We start from the raw sequence: 20,163 nt of genomic DNA on the forward strand, positions 1-20,163 counted from the left end.
TCTCACCCCTGCTATCTTGAAAAGTCATTAAATTGGGCCTTCTAGCCTTGGTTCGAAGTGAAATGGACTCCAGAGTCCGTACCTCCATTTTCCACCTGGGGTCCTGGGAGAGCCTCCTGCCTGGCCACCCCACTTCCTTTCTGGCCCCTCCAATCTCCATACTGCAGCCAGAAAGACCTAAAGAGAGCCACAGGTTTGGGCTGGTCACTGTTGCTTTGTCCTTACCTGGCCTTTCAGTGCTCCTAGGAGAGTCCAAACTGCCCTCCAGCTCTGCGAGGCTGGACGAGGTCATCTCTGCCTCCTCTGCCTGGTGGCTTCCTCACTGTCGCGTCTCAGTCGTGCCTGCCTCTGCCCCTCCCCCTCAATCTGCAGGGCCCAGGGAGCCTTCCCTGGCCCCAGAGGGAGTCCCGCATAGACTGATTGCAAAGGCCATGAAAACATGGGTACGTGTGCTGTGTTCTCTGGCCATTTCTTAGTACTTTGCTCACACTTGACACAGAGAGATAGATGCTCAAGGAATGTTTGCTGAGTGAATGACCGGCTCACAGATCCGTGACAGAGGATTAGGGGCTGCCCATTCCTCCCAAGCCTGTGGATCTGAGCCCGCCAGCCACACGGAGCTCGGCCTCCTCTCCTCAGGGTGAGGTTCGGGGGTGGGGGGGCTGTCCCCTCCTCCTCAGCACCGGCAGCCCCCGAGACTGCACTCGAACACCGCCGTGCTCAGGGCTGCAGTGTGTGTGAGATGTGATTCTGCAGCTCCACTGCTAGGTATGTGCACATGTTCTGCCAAACACACGTCCAAGAACATCCAAGCAGTGTTTTTCATAATATCCCAGACTTGGAGATTGCCCAAATGTCCACCAACAGGAGATTGGATTAGCCAATGATGGCATATCCATACAATAGACTATGAGTCAGCAATAGAAAAGAACAAACTACACAATAACATGGGGAAATTTCGGAGATTTTACGTTGAGTGCAAGAAACCAGGTGCAAGAGAGCCTGCTGTCTGGGTTTCCTTTATGTGAAGTCCACAGACAAGCAGAGCAAATCTTTGGTGATAGATCTCAGAATAGCAGCTACCTCAGGGAAGGAACATGAGGGAACCTTCTTAGGTGATAGAAATATTCCATGTCGTGGGGGGCGGTTCTGTGGCTGTACCCACATGTGGAAATGCAGCCAGCTATACACTTACGATGGTGCACTTGGTATAACCGATGATACCTCGGTTTTAAAAAGTGTGGGTCCTTACATCAGACACTGGGCTTCACCCTGATCTCACCACCTGTGTGGTGAGATTCTATGTGCTATTAATTAATGTTGAGGACTCAGTTTTCTCACCTGTAAAGTGGCCACAATGATATCATGCTCTTTGCAGTAGGATTCAACGAGATACTGCATGTACAACACTTATTATGGCATGTGGCCCAGAGTAAGTGCTCAATAAACATGGTCCTTGTCATACTCAGGCCAGAAGTGTTGAGTGACTTGGACTAGAACCTGGGGCCTCAGAACTGAGGGTAGGATTTCCTAGCGTGTAAATCACATGCTCGTGTAGCACAGTGATGTTCAGATTCAAGTTCAGCAAACAAGTACCTGCAATGTACCAGGCACCCGCAGAGTTACATCATGGTCCCTGGTGATCTCCTCTGGTTCATCCTCATCTAGAGAAACACCTTGTGCCCATCCATCAGTCCGTATCTGGGAAGGGAGGTCCTGACCCAGGGCCCCCTGAGGTCACAGCCCACTGTTTCCACAGGCCAGGGGGAGGCGGGGCACGTGCCCTCCTGCACCCTCTCCTCCGGCTCCTGCCCAGCCATGTGCACCTGTAGCAACGGCATTGTGGATTGTCGTGGCAAAGGCCTCACCGCCATCCCCGCCAACCTGCCCGAGACCATGACGGAGATGTGAGTACAGGCAGGGCAGGCTCTGGGATGCACCCCTCAGTCCAGGCCAGGCTGTGGTGGTCCAGTGAAGAGCCAGTGCAGGCACTCCCCCAGGGCTTGCCCTGAGGCCCCTCAGTGCAAACGGAGAAGACATGCTTTGCCTCAGCTGGGCCAAGTTGTCTGCCCAAGCCTGGCAACCCTGGAGGGTTGGAGAGGGGTGTCCCTCTGTGGTCCATCTGTCCAGCCCAGCTGGGTGAGTCTGCTAGAATTGGTTTCTTAGGGACTTCCCTGGCGGTCCAGTGGTTAAGACTCCTAGCTTCCACAGCAGGGGGCACGGGTTCTATCCCTGGTTGGGGAACTAAGATCCTGCAAGCCCCGCGGTGCGACCAAAAAAAAAAAAAAAATTGGTTTCTTAGTATTAGCATCATTCGTGAGCCCCTTTCAGCCATGGCTGCCTGGGATAATGGAGCTCGAACACCTGTCCCTTTTCTCTGCCTGTGCCAGCCCCCCTACTCCAGATAGAGGGTGGGAGCAGGGGCTGGCGGGCAAAGGGCCTGGTTTGGGCAACGGCAGGGGTGGGGTGACCTGCCCTTGCTCTGTGTTCTCTCTTTGCAGCCGCCTGGAGCTCAATGGGATCAAGTCCATCCCCCCTGGAGCCTTCTCTCCCTACAGAAAGCTTCGGAGGATGTGAGTGCCTACTGCTGTTTCCTGGGGGTCAGCATGGGGCTGAGCCTGGAGCAGGCAGGCCACAGCCCCGGGGCAGGTCCTGACTCTGCCTGCCGTGGCTGAGCCCCTGGCAAAGCCATCATCAGGCCTTCCTACCAGGCTCATCTGTGACATGGGGATGGCGGTGGTACGACCTCCTCGAAGGGCTGTCATGTGGCCTAAATAGGATGCTGAGTCCGAGTCTGGCACGTGACCAGAGCTGACCATTTCAGCTTGGGCACCCATAGGAGCAGTTGAGGCTGTGAGGGGTGTGTGTAGGGGAAAGCTGGGGTACCCGCCCGTGCATGACCCTTGGATTGCACAGGGAAATAGTGGCCAGTCGTGGGTTTTTCGGGTAGATAGGGGAACTGGCCCTTCTCTTTCCTAATTTCAAGGAAACCCCTGCCCTCCTGTGGTATCTGGGAGGTAGGGGGGACAGGCAGGACTTGGTGGCCACTGAGAGATTCAGCTGCCGTCTCTCCTCTGCTCACCTTGCAGAGACTTGAGCAACAACCAGATCTCGGAGATTGCGCCCGACGCCTTCCAGGGCCTCCGGTCCCTGAACTCTCTGTGAGTAGCAGTGCCAAGGCTCTGTAGTGGTCCAGGGCATCCCCCAAGGAGGCCGGCAGGGCCCAGGGCTCAGGGGCCCTCTGGTGGGCACTAGAGAAGGAGCACAGACAGCCTCAGTGGGTCTCCCTCTGGCTGCAGTGACCAGGGTAGCTGTACCCAGCTTTCCCTTCCTCTTTGTGGACCCTCTGCAGCTGGGAGGGGGAGGAGGGAGTCAAGGGCTGAGTGCATGGAAAAGCTAGGCAGAGCTGTTGCCCCGGCAACTGTGATGCTCTCCCTTCTGCAGTGGGGATTTTCCCAGCCTTCTTTGTGGCAGTCATGTGACTCAGCCCAGCCTTCACGTTGGCCCCGCCTCCCCACAGAGGCCCAGTACTCCGTTCTCCTAAGTCTTGCCTGGGTCCTATAATGGCGGCAACCACCAGCTCCAGTTGTGAAATCTGCCACAGCTTATCTCTTTTGTCCCAAACGTGCTCTGATCTCAAGTTGTAATGAGTGATTGTGAAGAGTGTTTCCTGCCTACCCTGCTCCCCCCACCCTGTCCAGTATTTCCCTTCCCTCAACAGTTTGTTGGGGATCCATCAATCTACAAAACGTTGTGCGGCATTGAAAATTAATCTTGGAAATGTTACTTCATCTCTTTTCCCAAGAACGCTTGCTCGCACTCCCAGGGTCACTAAGCCCCTCACTCTCTGAGGTCCCATAGAGAGTGAACTCAGGGGGTCCTATAGTCAGGCTAGCTCCCCGTTGATGGGGGCCATTCATTATTCTTAAGAATGAGTATTTTCACCTGTCCCTTGGCAGCACTGGACATGGGCTTGGTGTTGATTCTGGGCCTAGGAAGTGGAACAAAATGGAACTCCCCCTGGGGCAGTGCAGGAGGCTGTTAGCTCAGTGTCTTCTGTGTGCACCCTCTTCTCTTGGAATAGAGTTCAAGGTAGTGCGTGGGCCGTTGGGAATGGCACCCCTAAAACTGTGCAGTGTGCAACCTACACAGCTGTACGTGACAGCCTGGTGATGGGTCACTGTCCTTGGCTGAGAGATTAGATCCTGAAGGTGGCTGCCAAAATGCAGGGTCTTCCTCTGAAAAGTGAGTGAATCTCCTCCTAAATTGGAACATGACAGTAGCCCATCTAAGTGGGTTCCTGTTGCTCATGGGTATCTGGTCGCAGCCGCCCCCTCACCATATAGGAACTTTCATGCTGAGGTCATGCAAAAAGTGGACATTGACAGTGTCTACCTGGTCAGGCCCTGACCTGGTCCCCCTGCCTCAATTCCTGCCCCCTGCATTACTCCACACAGCTAATGGAGGGATCTTTCCAGTGGGAGTCTGATGATATCTCAGAGACTTCCTGTTGCTGGCTGGGTAAAATCCAAGCTACTGTCCCATTTGTTTCCTCCACTCAAGCCACACTGGAGCGCTCCACATGGGGCAACCCGGATCCGACTTAGCTCCTGCTACGCCGTCCTCCAAGAACGATCTCAGAGATGACACAGTCTGTTTTTACTCAGACAGAATGTTTCCAGGGGTGGCTGGGGGGGCCGCTTTTGAGATTGGAACGTAATACACCCCCCTCCCCAGGCCCCCATCATGCTTTCACCATCTGTCTGAACCCATTTCTGCCTGCCTGTCTTTTTTGAACCTTTGCATTTTTTTTCCTGATTATATATGGAATGCATGCTCCATATAGAAAACTTTGAAAATTCTAAAGCTTAAAACAACCCACTCGCAATCCTGCCACCAGATCTCAGCACAGCTCACACTTTGGTCTGTTTCCTTCTGGTGTTTTGTCTGTGCTGGAAGGACTCGCTTGACGTGCTGGAGCGCATACTGCACGTGCCGTCTGGCATTCCAGTTTTTGCTTGTAATTCCCTGAAAATATGTTAATATTTCCTGCCCTTGGGATTTTCTTCTCTGTGAACAATCTCCTTTTGGATCCCCAACCAGGTTAATGTCCCATGAGGTTCCCCGGAAGGGGCCCTTGCAGGCTTCTGTGGGATCCGTGTGTGAGGGCGGGGAGTGAGGGAGGGGTGCTCCCGCAGTGACGGGGATCATGCTGCCTCTAGCCCATAGGGTACCTTTGTGCAGGCTAGGGACCTGCGACCCCTTCCTGTCTCAATCTACTGCCCTCTGCTGGCCACTGTTATAACAAGCGTACACTGCTGGGACCTGGCGTGTGAAAGGCATAGGGGTGGTACCATTGTGTGGGCAGGACTTGCAGAGCTGTGCCCCCACCTGCCGGGCTGTCCTCTAACTCTCCTTTCTGCTGCCTTCTCTCCAGGGTCCTCTATGGGAACAAGATCACAGACCTCCCCCAGGGAGTGTTTGGAGGCCTGTTCACCCTACAGCTCCTGTAAGGACCCAAATGCGAGTGACCTTGGGTGGGACCCATGGAGGGGGGTGGGGGACAGTATTCCTCCGGCCTCTCTTTCGGTCTCTTTGGGGTATGGGAGGCAAGGACCTTGGGGTGGCCGGCCGGGCAAGACTGTGAGAGTCTAGGGGGCTCTGCAGAGGCCAGAGAGGGAGGGAGAGGTGGATGCAGAGCTGATTGCAGGATGCCTGAGCTGAGAGGCCGCTGGGATGTGAACTGTGTTCCTGCTCATCTCGGTGTGGCTGGGGACAGAGCTGTCTCCTGCAGGAGGACACCCAGGCCCAGGTCAGCCTCCTTGAGCCCTGAATGTTCAGGCAAGGATCCTCTCCCAGGACCCAAGAAGCACAGAAGGCAAATGCTTCCTCTCAGCTCCTGGGAAACCCAGCAGAAGGGAAGGAGAAGGATACCCCCAAATGCCTTTAGGAGGTGACTTGGCCACTTGTGCTTTCTGCTGTCCCAGAATCCCATTGGGCAAACTCTAGCAGTTCCTTGAAAGAGAGAAGCGTGGGGGACTAAATGGCCCCTGTGCACAGAGAAGGCAGCCGGAGCTCCTCTGCATGGAGTGGACACCCAGAGGGCCAGATCCCCTGCACCTACTTCCGTGGACTCCTCCCTGACATAACGCATGCTTGGTGCCTAGGAAGGTGCCTAGGACATGATGAGTCCAATTATGTGCCTCTCCCCTCACCACCTGGCCCTGGCTCTGCCCACAGGCTCCTGAATGCCAACAAGATCAACTGCATCCGGCCCAACGCCTTCCAGGACCTGCAGAACCTCTCACTGCTCTCCCTGTATGACAACAAGATCCAGAGTCTCGCCAAGGGCACCTTCACCTCCCTGCGGGCCATCCAGACCTTGTGAGTGCCCTCTTGCCCTCCCCCTCCCCCCACCCCAGCAGGTGGACCTAGGGGAGGTAACAGCCTCCAGGTACAGGCAGCAGGCTTGGCCTGTGCCTTTGGCTCACCGGGTATGGCCTCTGGTAGAGGACAGATTCTTGGTTAGACAATCCTGGGTTCATATTCCAGCTATGCTCCTTCTTGGCTGTGTGGCCCTGGGCAAGTTAATTAGCTTCTCTGGGGCTCAGTTTACTCATTCATAAAATGTGGATATCATCTTCTTCATAAGAATGTGGAGTTGGGATGCATATTCCAATTGATGGCATGTTTAACTGGCAGCGTTTTGTTCTTCCTTGAGAACACATAAAATAATAGTGCATCCTGCAGTTGATAATGTCTTAAATGAAATACAGTGACAGCAATGCTGATTATAAGTTAAAAGAGCAACAATTCTAGGAAGGTTTATTCCTAGGTATTTTATTCATTCTGTTGCAATGGTAAATGGGACCGTTTCCTTAATTTCTCTTTCAGACTCTTCGTCGTTAGTGTATAGGAATGCAAGAGATTTCTGCGCATTAAAAATTTTTTTAAAATAAAGAGCATTTTAAAATCCCCTCCCTCATAAATAAATAAATAAATAGATAGATAGGTAGATAAACAAACAAATAACTAAGGGCCTATGCAGTACAATTGGCGGATACTGTTTGATGTGTGACTTACGTTGTTTTTAATCTATAAGTGTGGTCTCCATTTCCTTTTTCCTTGCACGTTATGTGTTGAAGACACTGCTTTACTGGATCCATAGAGCTCCCCACAGTCTGGATTTGCTTCTTGCATCCCCTGTGGTGTAGTTTCACATGTTCCTCTGTTCTCTCTAGGTCCTGCAGATAGAAAATTTCATCTAGGAGCTTGGGTCAGGTTCAGGTATTTTTTCTTTTTCTGGCAAGATGACTTCATACTATTGTGTACTTTCAACAGGAGACTCACGATATCTGTTTTTTTTTTTTTTTTCTTTTTGTAATAAACACAGTCATTGATTTCAATGCCTAGATCCACTTGTTCATTAGGGATCCTGAAATGGTGACATGTGAATTCTAACATTCCTTCTTCATTTGATAATGCTGTTGCGGTTATGCTTTAAAGGAGTCCTTATTTTTTAGCTGGAATGCTTCTGTGTAGGGAAACTTCTCTTCTACTACTTGGTTAAACTCAGGCACTACATTCCACATCTTTAGTTCTGAGCCTGCAGTTTGACTCAGCGTGCCGACCCGTGGGTCCTGTGGTGCATGCCTGATGGGCATTTATTATTAATATTACCGTGGCCGTTGTCGTTGCCACCCCTGCCACTGTTTACCCTCCGTGCAGTGCTCTCCGTCAGCTAAGATCTGCGCGAGTGCTGGGGTGAGTGTGAAACAGATCGAGTAGAAGGCACAGCTCCTGCTCCCTCGGGACCCTGCACGTCAGCAGGGATGTCAGCCATGAAGACAAACTCATTAGAGCCCACATACCCGCCAGCAGCCCACTCCTGCTAATTAATTTACTTATAGCCAGCGAGATGGGGAGGGAGCCCCACGGGGAAATCTTGCCAAGTATGTGAAATGAGAGGTCACAGGGAGACATTGGAAAGGTGGATTATTTTACAAAGCCGGCAGAACAGCTGAGAGAAGGGCACTAAGGAGATTTCAGGGCCGGGGACACACACGCAGGAAAGCCTTGGGGATGGAGAATGGGGCTGCGCGTCTCACGTGAGGAGCTGTCTCGCTTTCAAGGTGGAAGGGGAGCTAGTACGTCAGATGGATTGTGCTCGCCAGGGGCGGCCTCTGTCTGTGTGCATTTACCTGGCTGGATTTCAGGAGTGCTTCTGTCCTCCTAGGTACCATCCCTGAGATCTTGGCCACTTCCACCAAGGCAATAGTAGGGCACAAAGCTGGAGCAGAGTGTTAGAACAGGAAGGTTTCCCATAGGAGAGATGGTAATAGTAGTAATACTGATAATAACGGTAGTCACCGCTGTTTATTACTGAAGGCCAGGATGCTGTTCTTTGCGTGTATTATCTTACTTAATACTTACAGTCACCTATGAATGAAGATTCTATCATCCTTGCCTTACTTATAAGGAAACTGAGGCAGAGGCAGACTCACCCTAGGTCACATAACATCTAGTAGAGCAGGGATTTGGTCTCAGGCCTCTCTTCACTGGCACTGAGAAATTAGTTAACTTGCCCCTAAATTGTGCTTTTACCCTAAGAATAGACCTCATTGTTAAGGCTGTAAAGCAAAACTGAACTTCGTGAACAACTATTATATATTGACAACTGAAGTACAATTCAGAACAAGAAGTTTTAAAAATGCAAATCCAAGGTACAATCAGATATTGTTATTACAGCTTCAGATAGTTAAACCCTTGGCCGAGTCTTATGTGAGAACCGAGCGGATTTAAACTTACACAATCTTGCTTGATTTGTTTATAGCTACAAGATCTGTGGCTGAGTGCCATGTGTCACAGTATTGATTTTGTAGTTTTACTTGCCCCAAGAGATTTAAAAAAATTTTTTTTAAAGCTTGAATGAGGTATAGCTTACATACCATAAAATTCACCTGTTCTGAGTGTACAATTCAGTGATTTTTTAGTAAATTTACAGTTGTTCAACTATCACTACAATTCAATTTTAGAACATTTTCCATTATCCCTCAAAATCCCTTGTGCCCATTTGCAATCAATTCCTATTTCCAGCCCAACCCCAGGCAAGCACTAATCTAATTTCTGTCTCTATAGATTTGCCTTTTCTAGATATTTCATAAAAATGGACTTATGTGATATATCTTTTGTGACTGACTTCTTTTGCTTAGCATAACGTTTTTGAGGTTCCTTCATATTGCAAGTATGTATTGGGTTGACCAAAAGGTTCGTTCGGTGTTTTCCGTAAGATGGCTCTAGTAGCGCTTAGTTGTCTTTAACTTCATTCGAAACAATTTTGTTAGACTGTATTGTGACAGCTGTCATATCAGCGTGCATTTTTAAAAAACTTATCAAAATTGGTGAATTTTTGTGTAGCCATTTCAATATTGAAGATGGAAGAACAAAAACAACATTTTTGGCATACTACGTTTCATTATTTCAAGAAAGTAAAAAAGCAACTGAAACGCACAAAAAGATTTGTGCAGTGTATGGAGAAGGTGCTGTGACTGATCGAACGTGTCAAAAGTGGTTTGCGGAGTTTTGTGCTGGAGATTTCATGCTGGACAATGCTCCACGGTTGGGTAGACCAGTTGAAGTTGATAGCGATCAAATTGAAACAATAATTGAGAACAATCAACGTTATACCGTGAGGAAGATAGCCGACATACTCAAAATATCCAAATCAAGGGTTGAAAATCACTTGCACCAGCTTGGTTATATGAATTGCTTTGATGTTTGGGTTCCACATAAGTGAAGAGAAAAAAAACTTCTTGACCATGTTTCCACATGCGATTCTCTACTGAAACGTAATGAAAACGTTCCGTTTTTAAAACAAATTGTGATGGGCAATGAAAAGTGGATACTGTACAACAATATGGAAAAGAAGATATCATGGGGCAAGTGAAATGACCCACCACCTACCACACCAAAGACCGGTCTTCATCCAAAGAAGGTGATGTTGTTTAATGGTGGGATTGGAAGGGAGTCCTCTATTATGAGCTTCCGGAAAACCAAACGATTAATTCCAACAAGTACTGCTCCCAGTTAGACCAACTGAAAGCAGCACTCGACAAAAAGCGTCCAGGATTAGTCAACAGAAAACGCATAATCTTCCGTCAGGATAACACAAGAACACATGTTTCTTTGATGACCAGGCAAAAACTGTTACAGCTTGGCTGGGAAGTTCTGATTCATCCGCCTTCGGATTTTCATTTATTTCAGTCTTTACAAAATTCTCTTAATGGGAAAAATTTCAATTCCCTGGAAGATTGTAAAAAGCACCTGGAACAGTTTTTTGCTCAAAAAGATAAAAAGTTTTGGGAAGATGGAATTATGAAGTTGCCTGAAAAATGGCAGAGGGTAGTGGAACAAAAGGGTGAATACATTGTTTAATAAAGTTCTTGGTGAAAATGAAAAATGTGTCTTTTATTTTTATTTAAGAACCGAAGGCACTTTTTGGCCAACCCAATAACAGTATTTGTTCCTTTTTATTGCCAAGCAATTTTCCATTGCGTACACGTTTTGTTTATCCTCCCTCACTATTGGACATTTGGATCATTCCCACTTTGGGACCATTATGAATAATGCTGCTGTGAACATTTTCTTACACACCTTTGTGAGGACAAAGGGTTTCATTTCTCTTGGAATTTCTGGGTCACATGGGAAATTTATGTTTAACCTTTTACGAAACTGCCACTGTTTTCCAAAGTGGCCATGCATTTTACATTCCCACCAGCAATCTTATGAAGGTTCCAATTTCTCTACATCCTTGCCCACACTTGGTATCGATTTTCTTTATGATTACAGCCATCCTAGTGGGTTTGAAGTGGTAGCTCACTGTGGGTTTAATTTGACTAATGATGTTGAGTATCTGCCCAAAAGATTTTCAGTTGTGACTTCTTAATGCTTAATCCAAGAAAGAGACTGGGAATCCGTCTCCCCTTCTACCTTCCACTATCAGAAATGTCCATGGAGATCATTGTCTGGCCACATGTGCGGCCTATTTCTGGGTGTGCCTTTAACATGATTATCTTTTCCCAAACAGTTTTTTTTTCTTCCTCCTGAGCATTTTCTCTCCCCAGTTCCCTGCTCTTTACACCTTCTAAAAATTCTACTTTATGTCAGATACTTAAGTTTATACAGAAGCCACTTGCCTCGGTGGGTGATTCAAGTTTTGTAGGTTGCTTTTGACAAAAATAGCCTGTTCTTTTAAAAGGATGTATTCTACTCTGCACCCCTTGGACATTTTAATACGTGCCTGAACAACATAATTGAGTTGATTTTTTTTTTTTTTTTTTTTTTGCGGTATGCGGGCCTCTCCCTGTTGTGGCCTCTCCCGTTGCGGAGCACAGGCTCCGGACGCACAGGCTCAGCGGCCATGGCTCACGGGCTTAGTTGCTCCGTGGCACGTGGGATCTTCCCGGACCAGGGCACGAACCCGTGTCTCCTGCATCGGCAGGCGGACTCTCAAACACTGCGCCACCAGGGAAGCCCAATTGAGTTGATTTTAAACAGAGATTCCTGCCAAGATTGTGTTAGAGGGAAGCAATTCGTTCAGGCAGAGGCTGTGTGTACTAAGGCACAAACAGATGTGGATGGGACGGGTGGAAGGATCCCAGAGCAATCCCTGAATCCTGGTGTACTTTAGATTAGCTACGAACTTCTGCCCTGGGGAGTCAGCACACACATCTTCGCTGTGCAAATTGTCAGTTTAAATCGGGGAAACAAACCATCCAACGGGATGCAGAAGGGGTGGGAGGGGCCTGGCCCACCTGGTGGAGCTGAGAGGAGCCAGGACTCAGGCAGGAAAGTGGGGCGGCGCTGCAAAGGGGAGTGGCAAGGACAGCTGGGCAGAGAAAGCTGTCACCAAGCATACTGACCAGTGGCCAGAGGGCGGAGCCCAGGAGGGGATGGATGGAGAGAGAGTGGCCAAGGTCTGAGCTGAGCTGAGTGCAGACTCTGGGCAAGGGCTCGTGCCTCTGCTTGGAGAGAGCTGTGTGGCCATAGCAGGAGCCTGGGCTGAGGCCAGTGTGTAGATGATTTGAATTAATGGCATTAGATGGAGGAAGAGTAGCCATGGCCTGGCGAGTCCTCTGAGCTGGCCCCATGCAGAAGCATTGGCTCTTGGGGACAGTAGCCAGGACAGGTGCTGGGTTCTTTTCCCTGGCTGCCTCGGTGTTGAAAGCAGGGCACGCAGTGCCGCACTGGCCCAGACACAGGTGGGCAAGCCGGCTGCTAGGTGGTTCAGATGTGTCTGGTCTGAGCCTGCAGGGTGGTCAGGGCCAATGGGAAAGACAGCCCTGTGGTCACTTACAGTGACCTGGGTTCCCTCAGCTAGTATCACCTGTCAGCTGCCCCCACCCCACATTTATCCTACGGGTTACACAAGGAGCCAGCAAGAAGATATGAGTGGTTCCCCAAAAAGCAGCTACTCAGTAATGCTTTCTGAGTTTCCCTGTGTCAGGAGACGGCCTGTAAAGTGGTCAAGAGGGGGCAGCCCCTACGGCCTGGGGTAGGAACGGAGATTCCATGGAAAGCTGAGGGGCTGCAGCAGTCACTTTGAGACCTCCTACCCCAGCTGCAGACCCAGCCTTGCCACCCTGGCCCCAGCCCCTTCTTGACAGAGGCTGTGGGAAAGAGGCTGCTACCACCCAAAGCCACAGAGAGGGGACAGTCCAGGACTCGTGGCACTGGCGGGGTCCAGAGGCCACTGGATGCCGAGGTCTTGGGTTCTAATGTCCGTTCCATCACCTCGCCCTTGGAAGGACAGGGGTGCCCTGGCCGGTCTCTAGGTTGCTCCTGCCTAGAGTGTGACAAACACTCTTGTCTGTCACGGGACAGAGGGAGGGACAGGTGAGTAGGAGATGGGACAGAGTGAGGCTTGAAGGGACAGCTGGAAGCTCCAGGCTGTGGAGTTCCCTCCCCACTGCCAGGCTCTGGTAAGACTTCTCCACAGGTGGTGGGCAGCCCCACGTGCTGTCTCCAGGTGGTGCCTTTCTCCCCAGGGCCAGGTGGGTTCTGGCCTCGAGCGAGCAGTGAGGCCCCGTCCAGGTGGCGGTCAGCACAACTGGGCAGCTTTGTCTCTGATCTCCCATCCGCCCCCTTTGGACAGGCATCTGGCCCAGAACCCTTTCATCTGCGACTGTAACCTCAAGTGGCTGGCGGACTTCCTGCGCACCAACCCCATCGAGACCAGCGGCGCGCGCTGCGGCAGCCCCCGGCGCCTTGCCAACAAGCGCATCGGGCAGATCAAGAGCAAGAAGTTCCGCTGCTCAGGTAGCTGCCCGCCTGCCCGCCCACCCGCCCGCCTTCAGCCTTCAGTCTGCTCGGGGACCCGTGATGTTTCTGGATGGTCCCAACAAGGGTGCCCTGGACCACTCTGGACCCACACTGGAGGGTGTGGGCCCACGGTGTAGACTTGGATCTACAGTTTCCCACCCCTTGTTTTACTGAGGCCCGGGAAGGTGGTAGAGCTTGCTGAAGATACCCCGGAGAGGACAGGCAAGGACCCAGGTCCCTCTCCTCCCAGGACAGTTCTCTTTCAAGCTTTTTAAGACACTCAGGAGGCCCGGGAACCCTCCTCAGAGAGGTGGTTGCCTCCTCCAGGCTCTGGGGCAGCAGAGACGGCAACTGGCTGGGGACAGTGTGGGTCGGCTTCTGAGCCCGGATCCTGGTCCATCCTCACCTGTGCCATTGTATGTGAACGTTCCCGTGGTTTTGGTGCTCCCTGGAAGAGGTTTACTTGGGCGTGGCGCTGTCCCCTGCATCAGCCTGGGCAAGGAATATCTGTGTTCGTAGCAAGACCTTCACACAGGGGCTGGGTGGGTGGGCGCTGGGGCCTTGGTTTGTGACCCGAGCCTGGTTCCTGGGGCAGCTTCCGCCAGGCAGCAGGGCTGGGGCCTGGGCTGTTCCTGCACGGCCTCGACAATCCCAGCATCGTACTGTTTCTGCTTCTCTCCCCAGCCAAAGAGCAGTACTTCATTCCAGGTAAGAGGGGGGACCAAGGCCGCCCTGGGAGGGACGGTGGCACTGGGAGGCCAGGGGGGCCCGGGAGACTCTGGGCTGGGCAGGGCTGCTTGGAACTCCTCCGCCCCCGGCCCCCGCCCTCTCACCACAGGCACGGAGGATTACCAGCTGAACAGCGAATGCAACAGCGACGTGGTCTGTCCCCACAAGTGCCGCTGCGAGGCTAGCATGCTGGAGTGCTCCAGCCTGAAGCTCACCAAGATCCCTGAGCGCATCCCCCAGGCCACGGCCGAGCTGTGAGAGCCCCCAGCCACTCCACACCCTCAGCTGCCCCCAGTTCCCACTGACCCCTCCCGGCCGTCCTCTGGGTTTTCCTCTGTGGCAGCTCTACTGGGGGACCACTGGAGACCCCACCCCGGAAGCATGCCAGCTGCTGGGTCCACAGGAAGGGGCCCCTCAGCTCCTCACTCCCAGTCCCACATGCCCTGTGAGGTAGTCTCTGGCCCGCAGGGCAGGTCCCCAGCCTGAACCAGGGCGGCTTCTCTCAATCATGCTTTTGCTTTCTTTGTGGGGACCTGATTCCATCAGCTAAAGCTGTAGCCTAAGCCATTCTTTTATTTTTCTTCTTTCTCTAAAAATATAAATTTGTGCACGGATATATATGCATGTGCACGGATACCTACACATGCCTGTCATTTATGTATGTAAATTTCATGGCATTTTTCATGTTAAAAATAACCCCATTCACCCCCCGCCCCAGTTCTTGGTCCAGCCTTTTCTGAAATAGGATCAATTCATCTCAACAGAGAAATTCTTCTGGGAGTCCCCTTTGTTTGAGTCCCAGATAGTCTCAGTTTGGAAGATACTTTAATGTCTGTCATTTATGGATGTACAAGTTTCCCTTCATTGCTTCTTACAGACGATTAAACAACAATGAGATTTCCATCCTGGAGGCCACCGGGATGTTTAAAAAACTCACCCATCTGAAGAAAATGTGAGTTACCCATTGGCGGGAAGGTGCAGTCAGGACGCCGGTCAGGATGGTGGGGGGAATTCTGGGTGTGGGGTAGCTCCTGTCGGGGGCAGGGCTCCCATGCATGGGAGCTGGGTGCAGGAAAAGGGTCCTGAACTCCATAATCCTCTCCCAGCAATCTGAGCAACAACAAGGTGTCGGAGATTGAAGACGGGGCCTTCGAGGGCGCAGCCTCAGTGAGCGAGCTGCACCTGACCGCCAACCAGCTGGAGTCCATCCGGAGCGGCATGTTCCGGGGCCTGGATGGCCTGAGGACGCTGTGAGTGTGTGGCCGGGCAGCAGGGTGGGCAGAAGCCAAGCCAGAGCGTGGGCGTCTGCATCAAAGGGAAGGGAAGAGCGCGTGGCTGCAGCGCGCCAAGTCATCAGGTGTTGGTCACTGTGACGAGGGCTGCCTTCTGGTTCCCCAGGGTGGGGGGGGGTCGATGGCGGGTGAAGGATGGCGAGGTGGGCCCTTCCGGAGGTCCCCTCTCACCGCCCCGTGGTCAGGCTGCAAGAGCACAGCACGTGTTTGCAGTTCAGGAGTGGCTGGTGCTACAGCGTCAGGGACCTCGCAGAGGTGACTCAAGTGGGTGTAGGCAGGGTAGGAGGGATTCCCACTGTCCCCGGGATTCTGGGACCCCGTGACTCAGAGCCCAGGCAGAGCTCTCCAGGTGTCAGGACTGAGTGGGATCCTGGGGTCATCCACCCCTCTGTGAACGCTGAAGGGAGCCCCTCTCTCTGTCCAGGCAGCACTAGCTCTTCAGATGATCACGTAGACCTTTAGCACGTCCGATAGACAGTGCTGTCCCGTCAGACTCACCACAGGGACAGAAACATCCCACATCCGCACTGACCAACCTGGTAGCCACATGCGGCTGTGGAGCACTTGAACTGTGGCCAGCGCTACGGAGGCACTGACTTTTGAATTTTGCTTCATTTAAATTAATTTAAGTATAAACAGCCACATGTGGCTAGTGGCTGCACTGTGGACATCACCTCTAGAAGCCACCAGCCTGGATTTAAATCCCAGCCCGCAGTAAGGCCGTAGATTTATTTTCTGAGCACGTATCATGGCATTTGTGTAAGGTAAATGAATGCATGGAGGCATTCTCTGTGGATTTTTGTTTGTCTGTTTTACACAAGGGCATTTATTATGCACTGTGTTTTGCAGCTTGCTTTTGTTTCACTTGTAAAGATAGTGTGGCAGGTTCTTCATAGAGGGCTGCCTCATTCTTTTTTATACATGCCTAGTAGTCCTTGAAAGAGGGTGCCGTGGGCTATTCGACCAGTCACTTGGGTTCTTTCTGAGGAAGACTTGGAGTGGACAGAGGAGAGAGGAAGGGCAGGTGCTGGGACAGAGCCTGCAGGAGCATGTGAAGGATGGTGAGGGCACAGGAAAAGGAATGCCTGCAACCCCTCCACTGACCACAGTTAATTGTTGATATAGACAACTATCCTTCCAGTTACACACACCCACACACACACCCACATACGTACACCCACATACATGCATGCAAACACACAGATATATTTTAATGGAATCCTAGAATACATTTTATTTAGTAATCTGTTTTTTCCTTAAACAGAATGTGAGTGTCTTTACGTATCCTTACGATTTCTTTTACAACATCATTTTGAAAGATTATATATTATATAATTATTAGAGATTTAGGGTGTTTCTAATTTTATTACAAGCAATGCTGCGGTTAATATCTTTGTTATGAAATTCTATGCTCATCTGGGGTTATTACCTTAAAGATAAATCCCTAAAGGTAGACCTGCGGGGTAAAAGCACAAAGGGCCCTTTGAGGGATTTTGGCACATCCCACCAGGCGCGCTTCGGGCAGCTCCCAAGTCGGTTTCCTGCCAGCTCTGCATGAAAGTGCCCGGCCGCCCGTCCTCCTGCCAACCCTGGGCTTTACTATTAGTATTTTATTTTTCATTATTTTGTCATTTGGCAGGCAAAGATTTACTATCACTTAAATGTCCTTGATTTGAACACTTTTCAGTGAATGTTCATAAGCTATTTGTTTATTTTTTTCTGTGCATCTCATGCTGTGACTCATTTATCCTGCAGCGGAAGTTTGTACCTTTTAATCTCCCTCACCTAGTTCACTCATTCTAATTTAAACCATTCTAATTTCTTTTGTGAATTGCCTATTCTGTGTCAGGCTTCGTTTTTGGTTTTGCTTGGGGAAGTGAATTGAGCCCGATGTTTGAGGATGAACAGAGACTTTTGCAGCTATAAATGAGGAAGAAGGTCATTCTAGAAGGAGATCCAGCCGGGGAAAGGTGTGCGGATGCAGGCCTGGGCAGCAGGCCTGAAGGACAGAGGAGTGGAGGGTGTGTCCGTCCCTGGGGAGGCGGGCAGGTGCTGCTCTGGGGCTGGGTTGGGCAGGCGCTCCCATGTCACAGTGAAGAGTTTAAACATGATTCTGTGGACAGTTTAGAGGCTGCTACGGGCTTTGGGCTGGAGAGCGACATCGCCGGGTTTAAGGTTTAGGCAAGTCTCAGGTGTTGATGTGGAGTGTGGCCCGAGGTTGGGGAGGCTCTGGGCATCCGGGGGTGAGGGTGACGGTCATCGGCATGGGGACCGTGTGGGAAGGATGGAGAGGCAGTCCATTCAGAGGCAGGGAAGGCCTGGAGGGGAGCCCAGGTGTGTAGAAGCCTGGCGCTGTGGCTCCCCTCTCTGTGGCTCAGTGCCCCCAGGGAGAACTTGTGAACTGGCCGCTGGCGGCCAAAGCACAGGGCAGGCAGATGGCCGCAGGGCACGGCACGGGCTCTCCCCTCCTCTCCCGGCTCCCAGGATGCTGAGGAACAACCGCATCAGCTGCATCCACAATGACAGCTTCACGGGTCTGCGCAGCGTCCGCCTCCTCTCGCTCTATGACAACCAGATCGCCACCATCTCCCCTGGGGCCTTCGACACCCTCCAGGCCCTCTCCACGCTGTAAGTGCGCCTCAGAGGGCAGGCGGGCCTGGGGCTTGGGCACCAGCCCTCCGAACTGAGCCCCGGAGCCCTGCCCATCCACCACCTTAGGACACGGCCTTCGCCGGTGGTCACTTTAAAAGACTCAGGGTGTTTGGGTCCTTGCACGTTAGAACGTTGCCTCTTGGCGGGTTGGTGGTCTGGGAGTGTTGGGTGGCCGTGTGGCCAGCACGTGGCGAGCAGGAGCCGGCTTTGCTGGGACAGCTGAGTCTGGTGGTTGTCTTCGTGGTCATACCCCCCGCCTCTTCCAGAAACCTTCTGGCCAACCCTTTCAACTGCAACTGCCAGCTGGCTTGGCTGGGCGACTGGCTGCGCAAGAGGAAGGTCGTGACGGGGAACCCGCGATGCCAGAACCCGGATTTCCTGCGGCAGATTCCCCTGCAGGACGTGGCTGCCCCCGACTTCAGGTGTGAGGAAGGTAACTCATGGGCCCCCTGGGTGGCAGACGGATGGGGAGAGGTCATGCCCCAGAGAGGAGGGGTCCCCTGGGGAGGGGAGGCTCTGTGGAGGGGGAGGGGCGAGGAGCAGGGAGACCTACTCAGTCCTGTGCCTGCCTCTGCCTGGTGGGGTCCTCATGTGATCATAAGAGCAATAATGTGCTTATTGTTTAGAAAAGGGGAAAATATGGATAAAAGACGGGAGTAAGCGTTACCTATTAGCCCATCACTCAGAGAAAATCATAGTTAACATTTTAGTGTAATTTCTTTATGTAAGTACGTGTAACCCAGAGACCTACCCCCTAGTTATTCCTAAGCACTCTGGACAGTGGATGCAGCCTGTCTGTAACGTGCAACAGGACACTGTCAAGGGGGCACCCATTCCTCCGCACGCGGGTCACTTCTTGTGCCAGTGCCCTCTTTCCCCTGAATCCTCCATCTCTCTCCCGTGGCCACTTCCTTCTTTCCCTACCCATGCGGAATCTAGCCCGTCCCTCCATTCTCCACGCCGGCCCCCAGAGCATCATTCACACAGGAAGCTGCGGGAAGCGGATTTTTACCGAAGGGGACAGAACAAGGTTGCGTCTTGCCCAGTCCTGGTCCCCGCTTCTTCAGCCCCTCCTGTCCTCTCTCCAGTCTGCTTCCAGGGTGCAGTTCAGCTCTCAGGCGGGCCCATCCAGGCCAGTAAGGGGGGTGCTGGGTGGGGAGCTTCAGCTTTCACACCAAGAATGACAGGGTATTTTTCTAAACAAAATCAATGGATCCTCTAAGAGCAGTTTGGCTTCGAACTTTTAAAATAAACAAAACTCCATACTTCTCACATATATATTTTATATCATAGTTTCTTTTTTTAAAAAAAAAAAAACTTGAACTATGTATTTTGGACATTTTCTGATGCCATCAAGTATTTTTTGGAAAGCATTATTTTTTTCCAAGAAACAGTTTCTTTTTATTTTTCTTCTTACAAAGTGAGGCATCTTTATTTCCTTAAAAACAAAACCAAAGGCTTCCCTGGTGGCGCAGTGGTTGAGAGTCCGCCTGCCGATGCAGGGGACACGGGTTCGTGCCCCGGTCCGGGAAGATCCCACATGCCGCGGAGCGGCTGGGCCCGTGAGCCGTGGCCGCTGCGCCTGCGCATCCGGAGCCTGTGCTCCGCAACGGGAGGGGCCACAACAGTGAGAGGCCCGTGTACCGCAAAAAAACAAACAAACAAACAAACAAAAAACCAAAAATAACAGACAATCCTGAAGGAGAATAAAAAGATCACTGATGAGTCCCTCTTTCTACTTCCCCACCCCAGATGACTCCTGTCAGCACTCCGTGTACGGCCCCCTGGATCTTTGCTGTGTTCGTGTGCACATGTATGACACACGTAGGGTCTTGCAGCACTGCCCGTGCACCTTCTCAACATGACAGTCCCTCGTCTGGAGGCATCGCATGGCATTTACGTGCTTCCACACTTCTGCTGTTATGCCTCGTGCTGCCAGGAACATCCTGATAGATAACTCTCTGTACATATACTCAGGTTTTCCCCTTAGAATAACTTCCTAGGAGCGAAAGGATGTGAATATTTTTGAGGTGTTGCTGCCGAGAGGCAGTAGTACGTAGTGGCCAGGAGGGCAGGCTCTGGAGGCAGCTGGCTTGGATTCCAGGCTGCGGGACCTCTTCCAGGCTGGCGGACCTTGGGCAAGTTACTTAATCGCTCTGTCCGTAGTTTC

At 51.6% G+C, this 20,163-nt stretch overlaps 1 protein-coding gene across 1 annotated transcript in view; it reads left to right on the forward strand.

Moving 5' to 3' along the window:
* SLIT1 (slit guidance ligand 1) overlaps window positions 1-20,163 on the forward strand; it is a 175,708-nt gene that overhangs the window by 121,883 nt on the left and 33,662 nt on the right. Inside the window, exons 9-20 of the mRNA XM_059054686.2 lie at window positions 1,760-1,907; window positions 2,502-2,573; window positions 3,090-3,161; window positions 5,438-5,509; window positions 6,241-6,384; window positions 13,154-13,317; window positions 14,005-14,028; window positions 14,159-14,303; window positions 14,927-15,001; window positions 15,156-15,299; window positions 17,826-17,969; window positions 18,260-18,426. Of these exons, the coding sequence (XP_058910669.1) occupies window positions 1,760-1,907; window positions 2,502-2,573; window positions 3,090-3,161; window positions 5,438-5,509; window positions 6,241-6,384; window positions 13,154-13,317; window positions 14,005-14,028; window positions 14,159-14,303; window positions 14,927-15,001; window positions 15,156-15,299; window positions 17,826-17,969; window positions 18,260-18,426 (1,371 nt within the window). The remainder of the gene's footprint in view (window positions 1-1,759; window positions 1,908-2,501; window positions 2,574-3,089; window positions 3,162-5,437; window positions 5,510-6,240; window positions 6,385-13,153; window positions 13,318-14,004; window positions 14,029-14,158; window positions 14,304-14,926; window positions 15,002-15,155; window positions 15,300-17,825; window positions 17,970-18,259; window positions 18,427-20,163) is intronic.

The sequence above is a fragment of the Kogia breviceps genome, chromosome 2 (assembly GCF_026419965.1).
Source record: "Kogia breviceps isolate mKogBre1 chromosome 2, mKogBre1 haplotype 1, whole genome shotgun sequence".
Lineage (NCBI taxonomy): Eukaryota > Metazoa > Chordata > Mammalia > Artiodactyla > Physeteridae > Kogia > Kogia breviceps.